The sequence below is a fragment of the Lutjanus erythropterus genome, chromosome 9 (assembly GCF_056507025.1).
Source record: "Lutjanus erythropterus isolate fLutEry1 chromosome 9, fLutEry1.hap2, whole genome shotgun sequence".
Lineage (NCBI taxonomy): Eukaryota > Metazoa > Chordata > Actinopteri > Lutjaniformes > Lutjanidae > Lutjanus > Lutjanus erythropterus.
Window position 1 is genome coordinate 7,605,490 of NC_139325.1, and position 27,303 is coordinate 7,632,792.

The window sequence follows — 27,303 nt, forward strand, 5'->3', positions numbered from 1 at the left end:
GACAGCTTACCCTGGATCTGTCCAGGTTGTACCTCGCCTCTCGTTCAATGTATTCGTACATTCGTAGTTCGGACAGGCTCCAGCCCCTCCGACAGGTAAAACAGGATAGATAAGGAGAGAGTGAGACACTGTGGAGACAGAAGTGTTGAGATGCAGCAGCAGCAGCAGCAGAGGTATTTCACAGGTGGCTGTTAGAATCCAGAGAGCTGGCTGGGCAAACAGTCAGAGGCTGCATCAGACAGAGAGTCAGACCTTCTGCAGGCTTGGTTCTGCTGCTGCAGGGTGTTTCTGCTGTCTGCTCACTTACATACTACAAATCCACTCAGGATGTAACTTTTTCTCATCAAACAAAAAAGGGATTCCCACTGGCTCGTTCAGAGCTCACCAGAGCAAGTGCCTGACATACAGTAGAGCGGGTCGATAAACAATGCAAAAGATTTGATGACTCTGTTTTTATTGGGTCACCAGTTAGCAGAGTAAAATGCATAATCTGTTTCATCAAACAGTCACCGGCAGTGTGGATGGAGAAACAGGAAGCAACCTTGGCATTTTGGAGCATAAAACGGGAAATTTAACAAAATACTCAGCCCAACATTAGGCATGATGGGAATTGTGGGCTGTCACTTTGGTAAAAAGCCTTGTTTTGATGCTGTGAAAGTTACTGCATCATGATGTTAACAATTATATAATCGTTTCCTTGTGTGCATGATGGTCGCTACACCTGCATCTTGTCCGCAGCTAATCTCAAATACTACTGGTCCAACCAGCCTAATTTTGTTTGTGCATTTTCATGACTGAAGAACCATGTGATTCACAATTCTTGAAAAACCTTTTTATGACTTTATTTTTCCTTTATTTTTATATGGCCAGAGGTATTATGTTTTCAGGTGATTCCATTTTTGCAAACATGATATCTCAAGAACCCCTTGAGGAAATTACTTAAAACTTGGCACAAATGTTTACTTGAACTGAACCGAACTGAACTGAACTGATTAGATTTTGATGGTGAAAGGTCAAAGGTCACAGTGACCTCATTTTGGCAACAGAGGCAACATATTTTTACCCACGATTCAAGAATCCATGTGCTAATTAAGGATACAATGGTGAAAAGGTCAAAGGTCAACTTCACTATGACATCATAATGTTCAGCTCTCTATCAGTCTTTTGTCCTCCTCTGTAAAAACAGTCTCTAAGAGAAGACAGCATGTTTCTACCTGGAAATGATTCACTGGAATCACACATGTAGAGTGATAATTTCCATTTTGCCAAAAGTACACTTGATAGATTTTATTAAATTCCTTCAAAGCTACAGGTCAATATTGTGGTAACTTCCTTATTAAATTCCTTCATAGTCTTCACTGCAGACATTATATGAGTGTGGACAGACATGGATGTAAACTGTAACTGGTTGGTGGAGAAAAACGGTGAGGCAGTGATTCTATTTTTTTTGACTGCTCTGTTTTATATGACCATTGACAGCTGACTTCTCACTCCTCTTACTTGGCCACTAGGGGCTGCAAGTGATCAATAGCTGCTTCAGTTCGAGATCTTTTTTCAGCTAGAGACAACGTATGTGGGGGTCATGTCAATGTCGGTGGAACTTTGTAAATTTCAGCTGGTTGCATCTGGCAGTTGTGGTGTCATTGCAGTAGGTCCTTCATTATGTGTTGCCTGGTGGGGATCTGCACTCTACTTAGTGACCTCTTCTAGATTTTTTTACCCACCAAGTTAAACTGTCACATTTTTCATTACAACACATGCTGCTGGAATTGTTACTCTTCACAATGTTCATTGAGAAAATTTCCATTAATTAATTCTTTAAAAAGTGCATGTCATTTTCTGACATTTCATTTAACAGAATCTTCACAAGATAAATCACTTAAGAGGTCCCTGAGGACCAGGGTTGGGCACCACTGACTTAAAGGGAAGAGGTCACCCAAAAATGAAAATTCAGTCATTATCTACTCACCCTCATTTCAGCTGAAGGGTGAGTTTAGTTTTTTAGTCCACAAAACACTGCTGGAGTTTCACAGGAAAACAGTGTTTCAGAATCATGTAAAAACACTGTAAATGTAAAAACACTTCTGGAAGAAAAACAGAAAATGCCTCCATACTACTCATCTGGCATAATCCAAGTCTCCTAAAGCTCCAGCACACTGTTTGCACATCATCACACCACACACACCCAGTTCAGACAATGTGCATGTGCGTGTGAATGTGGCTCCAACCTAAAGATCTACAGTGAAGATTCAGACGAAAAACATGGTGTAAAAAACATTTTTTAATCAACTTGGCATGTTGGGTCTTTACCAGACTTTGATTACATCAGACGAGCAGTATGGAGGCATTTTATGTTTTTATTCTATTGTTTTTTTCCATTAGAAAACTGGTCACCATTCACTTCCATTGTTTGGGAGATTCTGCAACACTGTTTTTTCTGTGAAACTACAGCAGTGTTTTCTGGATTAAAATGCAGCAAGAGTGTGGGTAGATAATGACTAAATTTTCATTTTTGGGTGAACTATCCTTTTAATATGCACTTCTGACATAAAAACCTTCTCATATAGATATTGTTTTTATGAGGCATTCAAATACAATTCAGTGATTGATAAATGTTGGTTTGTGGATCAAATATAACGATATATTTTGTGAGCAGCTAAACTTAGTGTATATTGGGCAGTAGAAAACAGTTTTATACAGAAAAGCAAGCAGCCTGTCATTGTCTCTCTTCCTCAATACTTATCGTCATAGAAACAGTCAGAAACAGTCTCACCAAAGCAATACACAAATCCATATTCAACTCTATTGAAAAAATGTGTGAACGTTTGTGTTCTCTGTTCCTCTGCCTGCCTCTGCTCTGTCAGCTGCTGCTGCTGCGTGTGTCTGCTGGTTGCTGTGGTTGTATACTCTCTCTAAACAAACCACAGTGTTTTGCTAATCCCAGGCTTCTGCCTTACATTACAGCCATCAATTTAAGACCTCCGGGCCTCCTAATTCACCGTGCCGTGGGACGCTGTCAAACACTCCTCCACCACACACATGCTTCCAGTATTAAGCTGTACGTGTGTGTGTGTGTTCCGCAGCATCTGTCAGACATGGCAACACATATGGTTGTCAGTGGTGCGCGTGTCGCCCGGTCCTGTGTAAGCGTCTGTCAAACACTTCCACACACATGCTTCTCTGGAGCGTATGAGGGGGATTGTGCTGCTGCTACTGTGCACGGCTGCTGTCGTACTCAGATGGTGTGTGTTGTTTGGCCTTGACTGTCAGAGTTCCACTGATCCAATGCCAGCATTTAAACTGATCTGTTAAAAAAAAAAGTTGAGACGACTTCAAGGCGACACATTGCAACATATTTTTGAGTTTTGAGCCCAGCTCTTAAGTTTTAAATAAAATTTATAAAGTTTTGCTGACCTATAATCTTTAGTTGAGAGAATTTACCTTTCTTCTTTAGACAAACTTGAATCTTTGAGTTTTAGAAACTAATAAAAAAATTTTAAACAAAATTGGTCACAGTGAGCTGTGAACCTTGATTTGTCTTTTTGTAATACCTGAGAAATTAAATAGTTTTAATTGGAAAAAAAAATTAACATTTACTTTCACGACAATTAATTTACTCAATATTTTTACATACAATGCTAAAATTCAAATCTTTTGTTGTTGTCTCATTTGTACAGTTGTCTCAACAAAAGATCAGTGGTTGGTAAAATTTTTCAAAAATTTGAGTCAAAAATCTATTGCAGTCCGCTGCCTTGAAATTTTGAGTTTTCTTCCTTTTTTTTTGGTTTTTTACAGTGTGTGAACATGATATCATGTGACTCTGGAGGATCTTTGTCACATCTAATAAAATAGCCCTGATGATGTCATAGTGATGTTATCGAGGTTATCTTTAGTTTTGGTTTGGAGACTACACATTTGTAACAGAAAGCCTCAGGCTGGACGTGTGGATTTTAAAAGATATTTACGCATTTACCTTGCAGGGACAGTTGAATCAAAATGCTATGCAGTTGCATTGTGGGAAATGTATTGTGACTGTGATTGCGATATGATTAGTGGGAATGATCATGTTTGTATTAAAATTTCCATATTTACTGGAAAAAAAGATTAAAATCATAATAATGTGACAATTTCTTGGGTCTGTATCACACAAACATGTTTTCTGACATCTGGAGAATAAGATTGTTGCCCAGAGCATCTCTGCAGGACTACAGTACTTCATTATTATGCAGATTTCACATGTTTTTTTTTTCTTTAAAAAAATGTGATTAGGTTCTGGTTTGGTGATTTGGATATTGTACTTGGCCATATTGTGATTTCAATAATTTTGCAATTAATTGCATGGCCGTAACACTGTGACTATGATCCCTCAGTTCTGACCATTCTTTTGATCTGTCTCTCATGAGTCTTGTGATACCTTGACAGAAGTGCAGAACTGAATTCCACCCCCGCCCCGCTTTTGTCTTGTTTAGAGGGGGACAGAGGCAAGACAGCAGGTCAACATAGAAGTGGTATACATCATGTGAAAGCTGTAACCTGAACATTAATTTGAGTTCAGCATAATGAATCTGTAATAAATATTGTGTTTTAGTTGGGTACCATTTCAAATGTTGGAAGTTCACAGTGTATAAGGGTATAGAACATCATGTTTTTGGTTTGATATCATTTATTATGCTGACTCGGTGCAAATTTGAACCATCTTTGACCACTGGAGAATTGGTAAAATGGTCAAAACCCCTTCAAAATACCACATTCAGACACTAAGACCTTGAGGAAGACCACACAAAAATTCATGCTGTGATTTAGAATTGAAAAACTGACATTTGGGCATTTCTGTAAGAATGGCATGTGATGGCTATTGGATGGCAAGCTCTTCTGAAAATTGCACAGAGATCCTCTCATCCATCCTCAGAATGCTCCAAGTCTCTAGTTTGCGGCTGTGAGGTTTCTTGAGACTGATTATCCTAGAGGTTACTATAGGTCATTTTATCCCAGGGTTGTTCTGATACAGAAGCCAATATTGGTATCTGCATCTGACACAGACTAAACTGCTGATATTGTTATCAGCAAGTATATGAATCTATGCTCTGATCCAGTCTCACATAATTTATTAACCCTGATACTAGACCCTGCTACTTCTCAGGAGCATCATCTATACCTTTTCACCCCAGGATGGCGAAGTCATGTTCTTTGGCATCTCTGTATTTGTTCATGTTTTACAAATAGCCAGGCCATACAACAGTGATAGAAATTATATCATATAACAGCTACTTAATCATATTAGCATACAACTTTGTTAAATATTGTGATTATAGTTCATAAATTATGGAATTATGTTATTGATTATTGTCCTGCATCACCCTATCAGGGTTTATTTCACAATAATGACCCACTCACTGTACACTATCCCTTACTTATTACATGGCTTTGTTAAATACTTGCTTCTGATTTGTCAATTACAGCATTCTCAGGTCTGTTATTTCTGTACAGCAGATGGTTCCTATAGACACATTTCTGATCATAGACTCTGAAGGAACAGTCAAACCATTGTTAAAGCATTCAAAATATTGATTAATAATAATAATTATAATTATAATAATGCTTAAAGTTCAAAATTAAGTTAAAGAAACTGAATTAGTATTGGGAAGGAAAAATGGTATCTGAACATTTTATACACAGAGAGGTCAAATTTTAAAAAATGGTCTCACTACAGTGAAATGGTTACTGGAGACTAATACAACAGGGCTCATTGAATCCACAAGAGTCTCAGCTTTACAGTCACCACACAACCAAATTTATGATATTTTAATTCTGTTTAAAAGACATCAGTGTGCAGAAATATTGAGTTCAATTCAGAGTTACAGGGAGCCAGCCAACCTTTTGTTTCCTCAGTTCTCTTATAAATCATGTGTGGTCACAGCTGGGAGGTCCACATCTGTCCTTGCTGTTACTTTGATCCAAAAGTTTAACCCCATTTCCAGATAAGCGCATCAAATAAATGCCTCAGTGTCAGAGTGAACCCATAGTCTCCCAGCTGTCCTCTGTCTGTCCTCTGTCTGCTCTGTGTCCTACACACACACCCTCCCTCAGCCGTACTCTCTCCTGTTTTGCAGACGTCATCTCTCCTACACACTTCAACCCGTACTTCAGACGGCTGACGTTTGACGTGTCCTCCATGGAAAAGAATGCCTCCAACCTGGTGAAGGCTGAGCTCAGGATCTTCCGTCTTCAAAACCCTGGGGCCCGAGTGTCTGAGCAGCGCATCGAGCTCTACCAGGTACACACACTCACACACACATACACTGTCCTCTGGACTGACACCAGGACCTGCAAAAATGATTCAAGAGTTATTTTTGAGAATTATTCAAACTAGGATGGACTAGTGCTGCTTTATTTTAACATAGCAGTAGCGGCACATGAGTATGGTTGTATTTAGAGCCATCATTCTTTCTCTAAAACAGTTACCTTAACATTGCAAACAAAAACCTTCACCACATGTGTTGTGTTTTTCAGCTCAGACAGTTCAGCCTGCAGTTTTTCACACTTGTTTTGCCAACATTTCTTATTTAGATGGTAACAAATGCTTTTTGGCCAAACTTCAGTCATTTTGTTGCTTCTAAATTTCAGTATAATCAGCTGCTGTCATTAAACTGTATTTACTGTCTGTTTATGTACAGCATGATTATAAAATAATGTTTTTATCTGCAGCTCAGCAGCTCTGTAATGACTGTTGGTTAACTATATTTATGAGAAACGAACAGATGTAAATGACAACTACTATATCATGAACTTTGCTATAAAATGATGGGGAGAATGACTGGACTGAGCAGGACTGAACGCAGAGATATATGCATCATTTCTGGGGACGTGTACAACATATGCAAACAGAGTTAAAAGCAAGTGTATCTCTGGCCTAACATGAAACACAATTTTGCAGTGCAAATGAAAGACATCATTCACTATGGTGTGGTGTTTCCTCTAGATAACATACCCGTCTAGAAAAAAATTGATTCACATTAATAACGCAGTAAAGCAGTGGTGGCTGGTGAATTGTTCTTCGGGGGGGCTATAGTGAAAATCAGGCAAACATCTTAAGGTATCGCATCAGTGTATTTTAATGTACAAAAAGGGCCTTTATTTGTACTTGCAGCACTAAATGAACATGTTTTATAACCTAATGGAACTTGCTAAGTTAAGGTTAGTTAAGGTACTATTTATGCAAATCTTTTAGAATAATTATATTTTATTTCACAATTTATGCTGAAAGATTAAAGTAGGCAAGTACCTCAATAAGTATGAAAGAAATCTGATACCACAAACCTTCAGACAATGAAAGAAAATTATGAACTCAGTAAAACCTATTAGAAAATAACAAGATTTAAGAATAAATACATTAATAAATTAAAAATTGACATCTTGTGGCTTAAAATTTACTTTTTGTACATAATTCTCCCTGAGAGATGTAAATGTCTCAGAGACTTTGTGGTTAAATGTCTTTGATGGGTTTATATAAAATATCTAGTGTGTCACCCACCTTAAACCTGGTTCCACTGTGAGACTGAGTTCCACTGTCACTATGTTCTCATCAGAGAGTTTATCATCTTTGTTTGTTGTTGCTTTTTGATGTCAGCTGATCAGGTTCTCCAACTCTCAGCTTCTTTTTTAACATTCTCCTCTCAAAACACGTTGTTTATAGTGACTTCACAGATTTTATGACTCCATTCTAGCAGCTAATTCGCTAAACTCTTCCAACTATCAACACATCTGAGATCAACATCTCACTCTGCTGTATTAATTATCAGATGATGATTGAGCTAGTCGCTCTCTGCTGCTGTTCCCCCCAGACATCAGCTTTAAAGTGATAGTTCACCCAAAAATGAAAAATCACTCATTATCTACTCACCCCTGTACTGATGTGAGGATGGGTAAAGATCTTCAGTTCACACACCCGGAGCTTCAGCAGAAAACAGTGTTGCAGCCAAATCCAGTACAATTGAATCTCCATACTGCTCATGTGGTGTAATCCAAGTGTCCGTAAGCCACAACATTAAAATCTGACCCAAAAAGACACCATTTACACCATATTTTTAGCCTAAATGTGTCATGGTTTTGGGTTTTGTTGGTAATTTCCTGTTTTATTTTGGTAATCCTGGTCCTCCCTCATGTGTCTTGTCTTTACTTCCTATCTTTGTTCTTTTCCCGCTCTTTTTTGATTGTCATCACCATCCGTTTGTTTCACATGCCTGTCATCCTGCATCTCCTGTGTTACCCTCCTGTGATTGGACCGTGTTACTTTCCCCTGGACTGTTTTTTGAGTTTTGCCTCTCATGGATTCTTTTGTTCTCGTGGATTCTTTTGTTTCTTTGGACCCTGGACGTTCCCTTCCCATGTTTGTGTAAGCCTTTGTTTCATTGTTTTACTTCATTAAACCTTTTTTTGAACTGGTTCTCCTGCGTTGTCTGCATTTTGGGTCCTAAACTATCCAACTGTTATAACAAATCATCAGCTGCAGCCTCTCAGACCTGATCCTCATGCACACACCTGAAGCAGGTACGCAGGCTCTTGCCCAAGTGGCGCAACACGAGATATACGAGATCTCATGATACCTTCACACCCAAACATGTGTTTACATGCTACCTGGAAGCAACGCAGACAACAGAGAGAGATCTGCTCAGAAATAGTGACGTGTTATGTGTACAGTTGACTCTGCCAACTTTCAACAAAGAAGAAAATGTCAGAGGACTTCAACATAGAAGAGGATCATCATTTCTTTGCTGCAGCCACACCACTTGAGCGAGAGCTTGTGTACCTGCTTCAGGCGTGTGCACAAGGATCAGGTCTGAGAGGTTACAGTTGACATTTAGACTAAAAATATGGTGTAAATGGCGTCTTTTTGGGTCAAATTTTAATGTCGTGGCTTACAGCAGTATGGAGACATTTTGTGTTTTTTTGTGTTTTTTTTTTTTTTTTTACATTTTAAAACTGGTCACCATTCACTTCAATTGTACTGGATTTGGCTGCAACACTGTTTTCTGCTGAAGCTTCAGGAGTGTTTTGTGAACTGGAGGTCTTCACCCATCCTCACATCAGCACAGGGGTGAGGGGATATTGAGTGAAATTTCATTTTTAGGTGAACTATGGCTTTAACATCCATTTGATAATGGAATGCAGGCGTTTAAAGGCAGAGCAGTTCTGTGTATGTGGGGTTCACATGTCTGCAGACTGTCTGAATGCTGAGGATGCAGCTTCTGCGCGCCCCACCAAGCTCATATCTTTTGTATTGAGAGGATCCAACAGCGGATGTACAACTTATACAGAGAGTAAATGGGCGAAAAAATTGTGGCCCAACCCCGAAACTTGTGACCTATCTGTAATTTTGGATATCACAAAACATTTTTAACAACACATTTTAGCACATATTATACATTTTACTCACTAACTACACATGTTGCTCATTTAAAGAAATGTACATTATATATTTTAAAGTAATTAAGTCTTCTTCGCTGAAGTTTTAGGATGTGGGGAGAGGTTTAATTTACTTTATTTGATAATTAAATCATGGGAAACTGTTGTAATTATATTAGGGAATTAGAAGAAAAACAATTTGGTTTTCTATTCAGTCCTCTTTCAGGTCCAGTGAGTCAATTGGTTAAGAAAAACATTGTTTTTTTTACCTACTGGCGTCAAAATGTCAGAAATCACCACATATCAGATCAGTAGAGCGTTAGACTCTCTGATCAGCAGCTGGAGTGACAGAAGATCTGCTGGAGCTGGATCCTGTGTTCAGTGGCCTCTGTAGGATCCTTTTATTCTATTGTTATGTTTCCAAGGCCGGAGTATGAAGCAAAGTAGTTGGTACAACAAGTCATCCAAACACCTCTAATGTGTTTATAACTGCTCTGACACAACCTTCCTAACAGACTGATTGTAGCAACAGTGAAAGAAAAGAGTGTCACCTACAGAAAGTCAAGCTTTATAAGTAAGAAATCCAATGAACCGGGATGGCTGCAGTGTTTAACTGGCAGAAGGTGTGTTCATTGTGCATTAACACCACAAGTGCCAGAATTCCATAACTACTAGAATGGACATAGGTGGTCATTTTGACCTTTGACTTCCAAACTCTATTATCTCTCATGATTAATCCCACACTGAGACTGATGCATTCATTCTGATAGTTTATCTTTTTGAAAATGAAATGACACCAAAAAGTACATTTTATAACACATATTTATTGATATGTAAACAATATACTAAACCGTAATGATTGCATATATTCACAACAGTATTTTTCTGTAGAATAATAACCATCAGTGATCTGATTAAAATTTTAGATTCATGTAGAATTACTCAGAGTGAGAAATGGCTAAATGTATTTTATAAGATTATAAACATGTTATTTTAACATTAATAATAACAAATTTCCACCTAGAACCATCACAAAAAACAATCACAGCCCATGGGAAAAGGCTAGAAAAGAGTACAAAAACAAAACCAAAAAAAGTTGGAAACGTTGTTTGTAATAAGTAAAGGTACTTGGTTGCAAAAGATGAGAGAAAAATTCAATGAGCTAAAGGTGCCAAGGCAAAAAGTGTTACAACTGTCCCTGGTCTCCCCTACTTTATTTTTAATTGTGTCTAATTTATTAATTATATGTGTTTTAATCTGGAAACTTGCAAATCAAGACCACGTGAAGTTTTATTGACAGACACAATGATAGTTGCTAAGCAACCAAGATGCATCTCCAACTGTGCAAAAAGTAATGATGTAACAGCGGCAATTTCTGTGTGGTCAGTATGACCTCCTGTAGCCAAACTAGGTGAAGATGATCACATTTTCTTTGACTTTTGTGTAATTTATTAAAAAAAAAAAAAAAAAAAAAAAACATTTTAATGATAATACAGACACTGCACCAGCAGTGTTGTGTTTTTTCAATTCAACAAAGTTATTGCACTTATCTGAAGATGGCAAAATGACCACTGGCTGTTGTATTGTTACAAAGATAGTAAAAGACTACAGCAGCACAAAAAAACAAGAATCTGGAAATTCCAGAATAACAACTGTATTTCACACTGTAAACGTATTGCTGCTGCTGCTCACAAGGGTCCAGGGATTACAGTCAAGTACTGAGGTTAGTGATTTGGCCCAGCAGTCACCCCTGGCTGCCTGTCTGTCAGCCTGTCGGCACCAGCCAGTTCCCATGCTGTGTTTACATCGAGACAAGGAGCTGACAGCTGGGCTAAACACGGCTCCAAACACGGAGATTTTCTCACGCAAACACAGCGCCTGTAAATGTGTGAGGGAGGAAGGGACGGGCCGGTACAAAGAGTGAGACCGATAACATCCACCTCGTACATCACACACACACACACACACACACACACACACACATTCATTTCTATACATAACAAAACTTAACACCTCATCAAGAAGGGTCTGAGTTTGGACTGCTGTGATTAATGTCCTGCACCTGATTCACATGGATCACAGGAGATTTTATTTGAGTCCCCTAAAAAATAAAAGACTGTTCTGCAAAGGACATCCTGCAAAGTTAAAGATTTTTATCTGCAGCACATCTTTTATAAGGCATTTAAAATATGTGTATTGTTTTACTGATGAGATGAAAAAACAAGAGCCTGTTCGTTAGCACAAACGGCATGTTGGAGCTTTAGGAGACTTGAATTACACCAGACAAGAAGTATGGAGGCATTTTATGTTTTGATTTCCATTGTTTGGGAGATTCTGCAACACTGTCTTCCTGTGAAACTCCAGCAGTGTTATGCAGACTAACAAAATAAACCTGACCCTCAGTCACCATGAGGGTGAGTAGATAATGAGGAAATTTTCATTTTTGGGTGAACTATCCCTTTAAATGCATTTGATGTTACGCCCAGTAACTACAGACCTTGTTGTGAGCAGTTTCATGTAGGAACTACTTTCTTTATATTGAACTACACCTGTCAACTGTGTCATCACACAGAGGGAGGCATACATTTACTCATGGATGAGAGTTACAGTGAGAGTTACAAGTTATGTTAAGTAATGTTACATTACATGACCTTACCTTAAAAGATGAATTTTCCCATGTCCCTCTCTCAATTTGTCGCTGTTAAGAGAAAAGCTCACAATCAAGCAAGGCCTGCAAACTGAGAGTCCAAAACTTGATCAGTTAGTCACTGGGTGTGGTATTTTGACTGGAAGTAACAAAATTGCTTGCTGTAAATGATAAATATCAGTTGTGTGCTGTGAATGATGGATGGTAAACAGTGGATTATTAGAGCAACACTGTTTCAAATATGTCAATCAAGCTTATCAAATCTATCAAAACAAATTTGTCACTGTTTTTCAATTCACAGACATTTTTCATCATTTCCATCATTAATTTGTAACCACTTTCTTTAAATTTTTTTCAGTTATTTTTTACTTCCACTCTTGAGGCCACTTTCTTTTAATGATAAATGGAAATTTTTCCCTGTGAATGATGAACAATTATTGAATGAATGAATGTAAGACAGTGAAGAGATGTAACATTGCTCTGTTTTATCATATCACGACTGTATTAATTAAATCAACGTAGTTAAATCGCTTGATAATTTATCACTCCATTTTTCATTTTGCATCCTGTTTGCTTGCTCTGTTTTTCAATTTACATGCATTTTCATCACCTTAATTTTTATCAGTTAATTTTCAGTTCCACCTGGCATAAAGTGACTTGGGAAGTTTTCACACCTGCCTCATTTAGTCCAGACTTTCAGACTTTTCAGTTTGATGCAGACCTAAATTATAGGTGTGAAACCTCCCTTGAACTACAGTCTGGACCAAATAGTCAGACTTTTGTCTAGTGGAAAGAGGTGGTCTCGGTCCGGATCAAACTGAACCATGGTGTGGTTTGTTTCTAATTTGAAAACATTTTTTGGATGGTTCGGACTTTCGGACCAATTACAGGAAATTATGACAGGATATCATCAGAGCTGGAAGAAAGGAAAAACAGCACACCAAAACAAAATGAAACCCAGAGAGCACATGGGGACAGGAGGAGACCAGATGTTTTAACTGACATCTTGATCTGACGACTTTATAAAAAACTTCATAAAAGTGCAGACACTTTTCAGTCAGTAATGTCGGCCTATAGGTGAAGGGCAGGAATTCATATTTTCCCAACACGAGACATTTTCTGTCCTGGGTACAGAAGCACACTATCTCAGTGTATGTGGGTTCCAAACCTGACCACTCTAATGTTTTATCTGGTGGTATTAATAACTATTGAGGCAGAAGAAGATTTCAACATTAATCAACATTATAATTAACAGAATATAAACTGTGCAGTTTGTGATCAGTCAGTCTGTGATCTGTCACTGTCTGACTGAACAGCCTCATTGAAGTGATATTTTACAATGTTTCATATTTTAAACTAAAGAAATTTGTTAAAACAAGTCATTTGGTGTTTTCAAAGTCATGATATTGAGCTGAAACAGATTCCACATTCTGCTGGCGTTCAGAGGCTGCTGCTGAGTGCAGTAGACGGCTCACACTGTGCATGCTTCAATGGTTAATATAGTCAGCTTTCTAAAGTTAATGATCCCTGAGAGTTAAAATGCAAAACTCTAAAGAAGCACACACTACCCCGCAAGAAAATTATATCTTCAGAATAATACATATGCAACACTTGCTATGTCTTTTTTTCCCTATCCATTCAAATGCCAATGATATGATTAGTCTTTGGCGTTTATGGTGACAATGATGTGAATCTGCTCATCTCTCTCCATAAACGGTCACTGCAGTCAGGCTAACTGCTGAACTGTAAACACATGTCAGATGCATGCCCAACCACAACCCAATCAATGTCAAATACAGGGAGACATGTCCCATGTAGGTGAGGACGTATGTAATGTTCTTTAGTCCACTTAGATAATTGCTATGTGAAACTAAAACTGAAACCCCCCCCCCAAAAAAAAAATGTGCCTTGGTTCAGACCTTTGTGTAGACTTTTAGGTGTGAATACACCCTTACTTTAACCCAATCCACATGCACATCCAAAACTGACACTAGGTGGGTACCTGCAACGTTATAGTTTGAAGTATAGCACCACTAACCAGCTGCAGTGAGTGAGAACACCTTGGTATGATCTCAGTTTTGTAAAGATATTTTACTTTTGTTGTTAGTTGATGTGTTTTATTTGAATAGAATAGTTAGTGGGCTTAATTCAAATACACAAAATTTAAAATATTTAAAATAAAATATCCTATTTTTTTCTGACTTTCTTTTTAATGGAAGTCGATGGACACCATGCATACATCTATCTTTTCATACCACTTTAAAACAATAGTTTTTTCACATAGACATTTGTAACAAGACAACTTACTTTGGCCTCTAAAATGCAAACAGTGTTCATTAAAGACCATTAAAACATGGATATTTAACGTTAATATTCATTATATTCCAGACAGCAATGCTGTAGAGTGATGTTTTTAGTTTTTTATAGTAGTTTGCATTGGAATTTGAGCAAGATGTTGTTTCTTTTGGGACAGAACAGACCTGAGAAGTTCTGGTTTTATATCAGCTGTCTACAAGTCTTTAAAGAACCACAAGGGTCACAAAGTGACCAAAGGGGTCAAATAGTACCATCATCAAAAGAGTCTGTTGACCATCGACTCATCATAAAAACTCTTTTATTGTCTCCCTCTGATTCTTTTCTCCGTGGACTGTTTGTGTGTGTGCCTCAGTGTCTCCTGTCAGGTTTCCCACAGCAGCCCTAACAGCACATCTTAGTAAAAAAGCAGCAGGAATAGTGTTTTACGCATTAGGCAGAGTTGAGCCAACATAAACACATGGTTCTGAAGGACAGCAGAATAACGGAGGTCTGTCCAGCATCTGGTTACGCTCTCACTGCTCCTCCCAGACCTGGCCAATCAATCAGAGAGAGAAGAGCAGGCTGCTAGACCTCAACCAACGTCTAACCAATGGATCCTCCAGGATGGTTCAAATATTATCCAGGCTTCATTCAGAAACCCAATTTGAAACAATATAGGAGACTTAAATTAAATTAAAATGAAGAAGAGCCTTTCATCATTACTATCTGCTTCAATTTGGACAATGATGTCTCTATTCCACTTTATTCATTCCACTGCCTCTCAACACCAAACTTACTGCTGCCTGTATCCAGACCTGCAGCAGCATCATACAAGCAGCTGCTCTTCAGTCTAAACTACAAGAAAACTTTATTCTATCTCTCCAGGTTCACACTAGCAGAGGCACTGAGGGCTTGTTGCTCCCTTTTCATACATGTGCTACTTGGTTTGACTCAGTTTGACACAGTTTTTGCACTTGAAAGTGTAACTGATGACCACTCGTCTTTGGTCAAGCATCTGAGCTGTGGATAAACATTTTATTTCCCACAAATTGTTCACAATAAAAGTCCCCCATTATTTAAAAGCTTTTATTATGAAGCAGCAAAATCAAGAAATGCTCTGTTTTTATCAGCAGTAACATGACTCCTCTCCAGCTGAAAGTGAACATGAAACAGTAAAATAAAGCAGGAAATAAACAAAACTTGAAACCACAGAGATTCAGGTGGAAGCTACAAAAATACCGAGAGCTGAACACACTTTAAAAAAGATTTTCCTATCTGCTCTCCTGCACAAACACTAGGGTTGGGCAATTAGATAAATTCATTGACGCTGGACTGAATCCATCGCCGGTTGGTCTTTTTTGGTTATGAAGCCAATTAAGGTTGTCTTAGTAAAGGAGATAAACTTGAATTCAGGAGGTGAACGGTTGTATTTCTATCTTTAAAAAAAAAACAGCGGCGAGAATATTTGTTTGTTTATTTTGTTGACACTTACACACATCTCCCAGCTTAAGACTATGGGAGGAGGTGGGAGGGGGGATGAAGATATCACCAATTGTCGATGGATGGGCTGACGATGATCTGACTCTGAGTCTCGGCTTTCCAAGACATGACAAATAAAAAAGACAGGTGAACTGTCTATTGGCAATGGGAAAAGGGTCAAACACTTGTTGTTATCACACTTAGCTGTGTTTAAAAAACTTGCATATACGCAGATGATGTTGTGTTTTCCCACAGTTTAGATCATATTAGGCAAAGGACACACATCAACTGAAAGCACAAGCACAAATAACTAATAATATAATAACAAATAAAATGAACAGGACAAGACACATGTCATGAACACAAGGAAGTCTCTATCAATGTTTATGACTGTTGTCACTAAGATTAATTCAGCCAATTAATTCATATTTTATGCAAACCATTATAATAATGCTTAATGACATCTATATGGTATGTCTAAAATACTTCACTGCAGTTGAGATCAAAGAAAATATCACACATTTATAATGGTTTCATGACAGCCAACGTCAACACCAACCACATACGACAATTTAATGTAATGGTAATACATAAAGCTAAATAGTTTCTTTAAGTTTGATAATTAGGTCTGTTATGACATGTTTGTGACAGGTTATGTATTTTTGAACAGAATGAGGCTTAATGACAATGGTTATAATAGCCAACATTCATGAAGGATACATTCACACTGCTGACAAAAGTGGCCCAAATCAGATTTTTTTTTTCCTTTTTTTCCCTCTTTTTTTTTTTTTTTTTTTTTTTTTTTGCTCAAATATGACTCAGATCGGATTTTTTTCATGACAGTGTGAACAGCAAAAGTCACATGAATCTGATCTTTTCAACTATGATATGTGGCCCTAAACCAGACACAGGACTACTTTTTACAATGTGAACTCAGTTTGAACAGTCACAGTGGAATATATGCAACTTTTATGCCTGTGCAAGTGTCTTACTGCAAGATTCTTGTGGAGAGGTGCTGATAGATGTAGATAGATGTGGCCTTCTGCATCCTGAATGTTTAGATGAAATCTGTTTCTGTGAAACTATTCATGTCACAATCCCACCACTCCTGGCTCTGATTCCACATCCACACATACAACTGCACAGAAATAGAAGCAATTGCTTGACAAAAAGCCATGACTAAAAATTTGTTTCTCTTTCTGCTTTCTTCCTCATCTTCATCCTTGTTACTGTCTGATCATGAATTTTCTGTGGTTTGAACATCAACTTAGAAATTAAACCCTAAACACTGACTTCAGCACATCAGAGAGCTGTTCTGTTCTGTTGCCCTGCAGGTCAGTTCAAGACCATGATGGGTTCACACTGGAATCTGATTTAGGTCACATTTTGAAAATAGGTTGAAAAGACAAATGAAAAAATCTGCTCTGAGCAACAAACTAGAATTAAGCACTAAGGCATGCAGTGTGAACATAGCATAAGATTCCTTAAAGCTCCTGACAGGTGTCATGTCACAGTTATGATGTGTCATGTGTGTCACGTCAGTATTATGCACACTCCTTCAGTTAAAGGGTTAGTTCACCCAAAAATAAAAATTCAGTCATTATCTACTCACCGTCTTGCCAACTGAAGGTAAGGTTTAGTTTTTTAGTCCACAAATCACTGCTGAAGTTTCACAGGAAAACAACATTGCAGTTGTTTTTTTCACATTTGAAAACTGGTCACCATTCACTTCCGTTGTCTGGGAGATTCTGCAACACTGTTTTCCTGTGAAACTCCAGCAGTGTTTAAATTAAACCCTGAACCGGCATGAGGGTGAGTAGATAATGACTGAATTCTCAGTTTTTCTTCACTTCTTTAAAGTGTCCCCAAATGATCCATGTTTTTGCACATAATGACTGTTGCATCAGAATCAAAGGTAGAATCGATGTTGAGTTGTTATAATGCTGAGAGTCACAGAGAGGAGGTCAGGGTTGATGACTTGATCGCAACATTTCGTTGTCAAAGCTGGAGGACTTGTTGGTGCTGCATCATCTTTCTGCTTATCCACTGAGACTCCTTCAAGAACCCAAAAGAAACTTTTTCAAGCATCTAATTTAATAAATAGCTGTAAAATGTTATATGTGTTTGTATTCTTTCTACAGATTTTAGGACACAAAGACCTGACGTCCCCAACACAGCGGTATATTGACAGCAAGGTGGTACGTACACAGACGGAGGGAGAGTGGCTGTCCTTTGACGTGACGGAGGCGGTGAGTGAATGGTTGAATCACAGAGGTGAGTCCCTGTCCTCCATCACTGCAGTACGGTCCCCATCATTTACTGCAGGTGCTACATCACCATGACTTTTGTTTCTCCACAGACAGAAACAGTGGATTCAAGATCAGCCTGCACTGCCCATGCTGCACGTTCGTACCATCGAATAACTACATTATTCCCAACAAGAGTGAGGAGCTGGAGGCACGGTTTGCAGGTTATTTGATTCAAACAATTGTTAAAGGATGTTAGAAGAGAAGTCTGGTGTTTTTACCTAATTATTATCAAAAAATCCCTTGAAAAGACTAAAACCAACAATATGTCTGACTTCCCTGCTCTGTTTCTCAGTTCCAAGCCCATTGGTTCCTACTGCTGTGACTGAGCAACATGTATATTTTCAATTAATACCAATTAGGTGTAGACATGTCACAGTTCAACACGCTCTGACCCTGAACTCTTCAGTGGCCGTGTATGTCTCAAACTATGTTGTTGTTGGTCCCCTGTCACTGCTGCTGCGGTTGGTTTTTTCATGGGTCCGTTTGACATTGCACAGCCTTTCTGGCTACAAAAATGCAAATAAAGTTTTGGGTATTAATTCAAATTGTAGTCCTCATTAGTGAATTATGACTTTAAAGGCTGTGTAGTAGACTTCAGAGTATAATACATACTTAGATATGAAATTGAAGACTTGAAAAAAATACTTAAAATACTTAAAAATGATTTAATGATATAAATGTGAGTAGTTGTAATTAGTTACTTCCACCGCAGCATAAGTTAATCAAGATCTGTACAGGTGCCTTGAAAACACTTGAATTTTAATCTTGTGTTTTCAAGGTTTCAAAAGTGCTTAGATTTTGCATTAAGTGCTTGAAGCTGCTTGAATTTGTATTCAAATTACTTTCATAATTAATTGCTACCTGGCTGAATAGTTTGCTTCTTTGATAAAGAAATAAAACAAAGATATTGGCTCAAATAAGTTATCAGTACTTAAAAACATGCAATCAGTTGCCACAGTGTGATTGAAGTGATGAACTTAAAAGTTGTAGGTTATCAGAGTTTAAATATAGTTAGTGTTACATGTACTCTTTGATTACAGTTCAGTTAAAATATTTTATTAAGCCAACTCAAATATTTTCAGTAAAAGCAACTCTTTTCATTCATCTTCAGTTTTCCTTTCATATCAATCAAAAATTTTGGTTTAATAGAAACAAAATAAAGAAAATAAATACTGCAGGAACTCAACATTTTTAAGTTATTAGAATTTCTAAACCAGTTTTCACTACTTATTACTGTAAATTAATCTCAGAATTCAGTTTTACAGTGTGCCTTGAAATTTGAGTTTTTAAAAACTTGTTTTCACAGTGCAGAACTTAATCATTTTAAGCGTAAAACCCAGTATTTCATGTACTGTAAAGTATATCATATTTCATATAAACTGAAAATTTTAGTTTAATAAACACAAGTAAGAAAATTCTACTGGAACTCAGCTTCTTTAAGTTATTCATAATTTCTAAACCAATTTTAAGTTTTCCCTTTTTTTTTTTACACTAAATTAATCTGAACATTTAGTTTTACAGATGATACATTTTAAAACATGAAACTTTGTCAAGTTTTCCTTTATTTGTCACCCTCTGGTGGAACGCACAAAACAGAATTTAGTCTTTTTTTTTATAGCACAATAACATCTGATTTAATGTGATGAACAAGGAAAATAATAATTCTGATTAGCTACATGTATATAGGCCTCATATATCACAGCTGTAAAATGTTGGAAAAGCTTGCAAATGCATCTTGAAAATGTTTGAGAACTGCTTGAATTTGACTTTGGAAAAGGTTTTTGGAAAATAGTTGATGTATATAATGTAACTTAAAGGGATATTTCACCCATAAATGAAAATTCAGTCATTATCTACATACAAAGCACTGTTGGAGTTTCACAGGAAAAAAGTGTTGCAGAATCACCCAAACAGTGGAAGTGAATGTTGACCAGTTTTCAAATGTAAAAACCAAGTGGAAAAAAAAACATAAAATGCCTCCAGCCCAACATGCTGTTTGCACACTGTCACACCACACACACACAGTTCAGACAGTGTGCATGCACACGTGAACGTGGCTCCAAGCTAAAGATCTACAGTGAAGATTCAGGCTAAAAACATGGTGGAAATGACATTTTTTAATCAACTTGACATGTTGGGACTTTAGGAGACTTGGATTATACCAGACGAGCAGTATGGAGGTATTTTATGTTTTTATTCTGATGTTTTTTTGTTTGAAAACTTTGTATTTATTGTATTAGTGATATGCCCAGTACTTTTTGGTGATGATCATTTTCTGTGACCATTCTGATATGTATAATACAACAATATTTGTGGGTTATGTATCTGATTGCTGTGGTATTGTGTTTTTCTATTGCTACTCAGTATTACCATCTTCAGATTAGCAGAGGCGCCTCTAAAATTGCTGCTGCTTTTCCTCCTTGATTATTAAATTACATTATGACAGTTTACATCTGATTCTCCAGTCATGTGATATTCAAGTTGTTTTTGATTAAGCAACACAGAACAAGGTTTCAACCTGATAGATAAGTGCATTTTTTTTTTTACCATGGAGCCTTTTACATTACAGTGTGTGCTGTTTGTGTGTATATATATGTGTGCATTTTCATTTTGATTTATAAAACTGGTCACCATTCACTTCCATTGTTTGGGAGATTCTGCAACACTGTTTTCCTGTGAAACTCCAGCAGTTTTGTGGACTAAAACACAGTCAAGTCAGATGGGGTTAGGGTTACTCAAGTTAGCAGAGGCTAACCTGAAATTTAGTTGCTTTGCCATAGGAAGTCTCTGCTGCGCTGCTCTATGAGCCACACAATTTGGACACTCCAGCAACAAAGTTGGCTTAATGCGCAACTGAACAGCTCTCATAAGAACAAACAGGGGTCTTCCTCCAACTGTATCTAGTTCTCTATAATACATCCATCGTTCATCCATCTCTTTTCAGTTTGTGAAAGTGTTGGAGGGGAGGGGGTTGCAGGTGCTGTAACACAGTCAGGCTCGTCCTTTAAAGCACATTAATGCCTTTAGTCTGTATACTTTGATAAATGGTGAACAGATTTATTCAGACATTTTGATCTGTTAATTAACAGTAATCTGCAGCTTAATGATCTCTCCATTGTGTTTCCAGGTATCGATGACAGCTTCATCCGCGGTGGTGACCTGAAGGTGTTCAAGAAGCAGCGGCACAGTGCTCGGGCTCCACACCTCCTCCTCATGCTGCTGCCTTCATACCGGCTAGAGTCCCAGTCCCAGTCCCCGCACAAGAACCATCGATCCAAGAGAGCCCTGGACGCTGCCTACTGTTCCAGGTACTCAACTGCAAATCACACTCTTACTCCCATCACCCAGAGATCAGGAGAGATTCTCCTGATGTGACTTCTGCATACACATGTGACAGTTTCCTCAGCTCTGATACGTTGGCTGTCCCCTGACAGTCATTACTGCATGAGCTTGAATCCATGGCACCAGTTTGTTTAAATTTTTTGGGTAGTGCTCTTTGCTTTGAAATGACATAGCCTTTTGACACAGCACGAGGACACACTCCCCATGGAAAGCCAAAGTAATGAAATTCCTCTGTGTGTTGACAACAGAGTGAGGCCGCCTTCATTACTAGTTTTATAGGCTGCTGAGTAAAATCTTCCCACACAGCCTGTAAAATCTTCTCCGGTCAGAACCTTAATCATGAACATTAATGATTCATTTGGTTCAGCTGTGGAACCTCCATCATATCAGAGGCAAACATCTGTCATTCAGTTAATTGTTGAGATGTGGGGACAGAAAATAAGTCAGACAGGTCAAGAAACACCAAATAAAATGATCACTTGACCGGTCCCAACAAAATACTGGGTTGAAGTCAGATTTGGGCCATTTTGTTGCGTACAGCTTCAGGCTTGAGCCAGTTTCTGGTTCTGTTATCGATCATGTGATAGGTTGTGTGTGTGTGTGAGTGTGTGTGTTTCCTATTGTCTGCTCTGTCTGCTGCTAATCTCACACACTACTGGAGCCATCAGTCTGATACTTTTTGTGCATAGTTTTTGCGCTCAAGATTCCTCAGGTCGTGGTTTTTGAAGGTTTCTGAAGAACTTTAAAAAAACAACTTTATTGCTTGCTTGGTTTTATAGCGACTGCTGACTCCTCACTCCTCTTAAACAGCCGGCAGGGTCCGCAAGTCATTAACAACCACGAGACTAAAAACAAGGCTTACCTAGTCTGTTGCAGGCCACATTTTGGCCTTTGTTGTGGCTCAAAACCTGACAAAGAAAAGTTTGTCTCATCTGAAACCAAAGCATCTGCAGATATGAGATAGGGTTGGATACTGACCTCAGTACTTTTAAAGGCAATGAAATTACATTTGTACCACCAAGTACTGACATTAAATCAAAAGGTGCCAAATTTCAGTACATACATGAGAGTGAATCTGGGTGAGAGAGTAAACAGAGTCTGTAGAAAGAAGGAGAAAAGCTGGTGTTACCCCTGCAGCTTGTTCAGGTCACAGACAGTCAGGGTGATGGCGAGCTAAAAGCAGTTGCAATTGTGTTTACTCTTTTCAGAAGTCCTGTAATGCACAATGCAAAGCTGGTGAGGGCAGCACATCTAACCAAAAAGCTGAAGCTAACAGCTAATGTTAGCATGCCTGCAGCCAGCTCCTAAACAGTATAATTTAACCCTCCATGGACATGTGTTGTCCATGGAGGGTTATTATACTATACACAAGTTTCATCTACACCTTCAGGTGATTAATGGGGTAGTTTGATAATATTTGACGACGACAACAACAGCATGACAGGACGTATATCACATGTGCTTCCTTCAAGACACAAACAACAGTATGAAATGCCCTGGGTACTGACTGTCAGGCTTGCAGGCAAGTTGCAGCAACACATTTGGAAGGAGAGAGGGAGAAAGGGAGGGATTTTTCCTTATGTGGTGTGCAAGATGTTCTAAATAAATAACAGTGTTGACATTTAGAAGTTTGGGCTTGTTTTTTTTTTTTTTACAGCTGAACATTTTTGTTATTACAGACATAGTAAAGTCCTGAAAACACTGTTAGGAAGCATTGCTGAATTCCAGCTACCACTACCATATTGGTCCAACCCAATACAAACACTTTGCGTCAGTATGGTAACTATATTGGAGCGTTCAAGGTCTGCTAGTAAACAAACGAGTGATACAGACATACAGACTGTAACTTGTTTAATTCTTAACCAATTTTCATGAAATTTGGTTTGTTATAAATGTGAGAAATAACGTGATAGAGGTTACTTGTTGGCTGAGGGGAGAGCTGGGGGCGATCAAATCAGCTCAATGCACAACATGGACCTTCTGAATCAGAATCACAATCAGCATTAGAATCACTATATTCACCAAATGTAGAAGGTACACAGGGATTTTACTTGGAGATACAACACAGTAGGACAAGAATATAAAAAGTTTGACTGACTGACTTAAACGTGTTTTGTGTCTCTCGGTCTCAACATTGTCTTCTTTAAAAGTTGCAGTATTCAGAGATCTCAGACTCTTCACCGGTCTTGTCTTGACTGTATCCTCTCGTCAGACTGTAGCAAAGAATCATTCACCCCTGTCATCTCTTTGTAGAAACGTTCAGGACAACTGCTGCTTACGGTCCCTCTACATCGATTTTAAGAAAGACCTGGGCTGGAGGTGGATCCATGAGCCAAAGGGCTACGAGGCCAACTTCTGCGCTGGGGCCTGTCCGTATCTGTGGAGCGCCGACACCCAGCATTCCAAGGTACTGTGCAGGGACAGAGTCAAAGATTAAACAATCTGTGGGGTCAGTAACTTCAGTGTGAATGTTTTGTTCTTTACTGTATGTCATATTTTTGTCTTCCAGGTGTTAGGCCTGTATAACACCATCAACCCTGAAGCATCGGCATCACCCTGCTGCGTCTCCCAGGACCTGGAGCCCCTCACCATCCTCTACTACATCGGCAAGACCCCCAAAATAGAGCAGCTCTCTAATATGAAGGTCAAGTCCTGCAAGTGCAGCTAGAAGCCCTTACAAACCAGCACAAACACTCTCTCTGTCCTTCCTTCACACAAAAACACACATGCGCGCGCACACACACACACACACACACACACACACACACACACAGTGGACTTGGGCATAAACAGTCAAACCACAGCTGTACTTTCTCTTACATGCACTATTATACTCACAACAGTGTTTCCACACAGGCAGAGTCAGGAGAGGTGTGCTGCAGAACAGAGGTACAGAACAATTCAATGCTAGCTCAGTGCACAAACAACATACAGGAGCAGTGCCGTCATGATGCCACAGACTTGACTTTGATACCAGTGCTAACTACCAGAGGATCAGTGTTGCGATTGGTTGACAAGAGTTCGCCCTGTCCAATAATGAGCATTCTCTGCCTGTGTGCAGAAATTTTCATGATGAACACAGAGTCTAGGTTGCAGTCAGCCTTTAGTTTGTTGTGTAATGCCAAACCAATGTCAAATACAGATGTTTATACCCATTAACACGTTGTCTCCTAGTGATTAGTGATTAGTGATTATATTGAGCTGCACAGTTCTGAGTTTTATTATTCTTATGAGGAAAAACAAACCAAAACAAAGAGGAGGGAAAGTAGAATGTCCCCACATTGAATTATTATCTAATAGCAACTGAGAGCCATGAAATAATGTACTCACAACAACTTTGCAGTGTAAATGTGTAGCAGATGGTTTTAGATAAATTGCGATGGGATCCAGTTCATGACCTGATGAACTGGTTGATGCCAAACAGAGTCAAGTCAAGTCAGTTTTCTTTGTATGGTGCCAAATCTTAACAATTATCTATTATCAAGTTATCTCAGGGCACTTTTCATAAAGAGAAGGTGTAAACTCTAGTCTTTATGATATTACTTACAGAGACCTAACAGTTTCCATCATGAGCAAACACTGAGGCAACTATGGCGAGGAAAAACTTGCTTTAAACAGGCAGGCATGTAGTGGAGTGAGTCACTCATTCAGCAGAGTATACACCCATTGAGCCAAAGAATAAGTGAGGGGAAAACAGCCTGTCCAGCCAGAATATTTTCACATCTAACTCTGTACTTGAAGGGTTTATTTTGACTGAACCAGAGCTGATGATTGGCATAACAGTGGAAAGACTAACTTTGGACAACCTGGATTCAGAAGATGTATGGTTGTATTTTTCTGCAAAGGTCTGCAGGGGGCAGAACCATAATGCTAAGTGTGATGAGGCCAGTGAAATGCCTTAAAGGCAGTTCTGCTAATAGCTGCCAGGTACTGGTTTCCCCCAAAAAAATTAACTGCAAATTTATTTTAAAATGTAGATCCCAACTGACAAACCTGACCATATTAGCTTGTTGCAGACACATCAGCATAGTCATCAGCTTAATTTAACAAAAAAACTGAGGCAACGAAATGTCAAACAATATGCTTGACATAATTAGAAAGTGTTCTGTGATTTTATGCTATATTATATATATTTTAATGACCAAATATTTGCTGGTTTTTGTGTCAGATTCCTTCCTGTTCCAAGACGTGAAATCACGTTTCAGCTGTCAGAATACATTTCATGAAACCATTGAATGTATGTTAAATAACCTTTAGCAGTGGTATCAAAGTCATGCCAAAGATCTGCATTATTATGACCTCACTGCACAGGACACACACTGTGTTCTGTATGCTCCACATACATACAAACACACACAGTGACACAGATATGGCTTTTGCACAGGTCTGCCCTTTCTTGCGTTTTGAAGGCCCTGTCAACATGCATCACCTCACACACCTGTCACACCGAGACACGAGAGTTAAGGCAAACACTGGAAGTATAAGTGATAAGTGTCTATATGTGAAATAAGTCCTGAAAATAACTCAGCCCCACCCCGTCACTCCCCTCTCCCCCACTTCACCCCTCCACAGTCTTCACAGTCACACCGCACCATGTCTTCATTTCTGTGTTTGTCTTTGTTTTTACCATTGTTTGTCATTTTCTAAATCTTTCCATTGTTGTACTATTTAAGATGTTCATTGTTCATGGTTCAGCACCCTGCAAATTTTGATCCAGCTAGAATATGATAGAATACGGTGAACAGTACCTACATGGTACTGATGATTGTTCATTTTGATCATTGCATCAGGAAAACACCAAATAAGAAACAAAACACATGACATGGGAGCACATTCAAGGATAATTCCTGTCTATTATAACTATGGTCTTATTCTTGCAGTTGGTCATCATTTCTATTCAGTATTGGAAAACACTGAAACCTGAAACTAAGAATACAACCTTAGAACATAACAGTATGTTGTACACTATATGTCTAGATAATGATGGTACATAAAAAAAAACAACTAACTCAATTTCCCATAAGCCTGCAGGTTAAACATCAGTACCCCAACACAAGGTCCTTACCCTTTAGAGGGTTGCAATCCCAGCTGACATTGAATCCGAGGCAAGATACACCCTCAATAGGTCACTATTCAATAAACAACTATTAACACACATTTACACCTACAGCTGATTTACACTGTGTTTCCACTGCATGGTACAGCTCCATTCAACTCAACTCAATTTTGGTACCAGCCACATTTCTATATTTCCTGTTCCACTGCTGATCGTACCCCCAGTTTAAGCAGGATTTGTAGCTGATTGGCTTAGTGACGCTGTGTAAAACCTGACATCATCTTCAACATGACAACCCCCTTCACTTTTCCAGCAGCTGGAGCTCAACACAGTTTTTACTTCATCTTGAGACGCTGCAGCTTTTAATCAGTCTTAAATCAAACCCTAAGCCCTGAACTTGAGTACTAAACAAGTCATAATTTCATAGCCTCAATGATAAGTTACTTAGCTAGAGTGCTAATATTAGCTAAGCATTAGATCCTTACTGTTCTTTTGTGCAACTGCAAATGCTCAACAAAGTTGGAAGTTGCGTCTCCATCTGTAAGTTTTGACCAACATTTTTCATACTGCAGTTCCTTTTTTGTTGACCAGCTCATAATTTTTGTACATGAACAAAATGATCTTTGGTATCAGTTATTCCAGGTGGAACTCAGTGACATAGTGCTAGAGCTTTATGGTTCTCTCCTGCAACTAGCTGATTGGGGAAATGAAGGGAAATTTAAAGTCCAAGTCCAGTTGCAAGTCTGAAATCATCAAATTTGTGACTCAAGTCC

The 27,303-nt window shown here is 38.5% G+C and overlaps 1 protein-coding gene across 2 annotated transcripts in view; it reads left to right on the plus strand.

Annotated features, from left to right (window-relative positions):
- The window catches only part of tgfb2 (transforming growth factor, beta 2), a 64,528-nt gene extending 40,076 nt beyond the window's left edge, over window positions 1-24,452 (plus strand). For both annotated transcript variants that reach the window (XM_084726003.1, XM_084726004.1), the window contains exons 2-7: window positions 6,111-6,274; window positions 17,965-18,097; window positions 18,183-18,293; window positions 21,260-21,440; window positions 23,728-23,881; window positions 23,984-24,452. In XM_084726003.1, coding sequence (XP_084582129.1) covers window positions 6,111-6,274; window positions 17,965-18,097; window positions 18,183-18,293; window positions 21,260-21,440; window positions 23,728-23,881; window positions 23,984-24,142 — 902 coding nt within the window. In that variant the 3' untranslated portion in view covers window positions 24,143-24,452. The remainder of the gene's footprint in view (window positions 1-6,110; window positions 6,275-17,964; window positions 18,098-18,182; window positions 18,294-21,259; window positions 21,441-23,727; window positions 23,882-23,983) is intronic.
- Window positions 24,453-27,303: the final 2,851 nt, after the last annotated feature.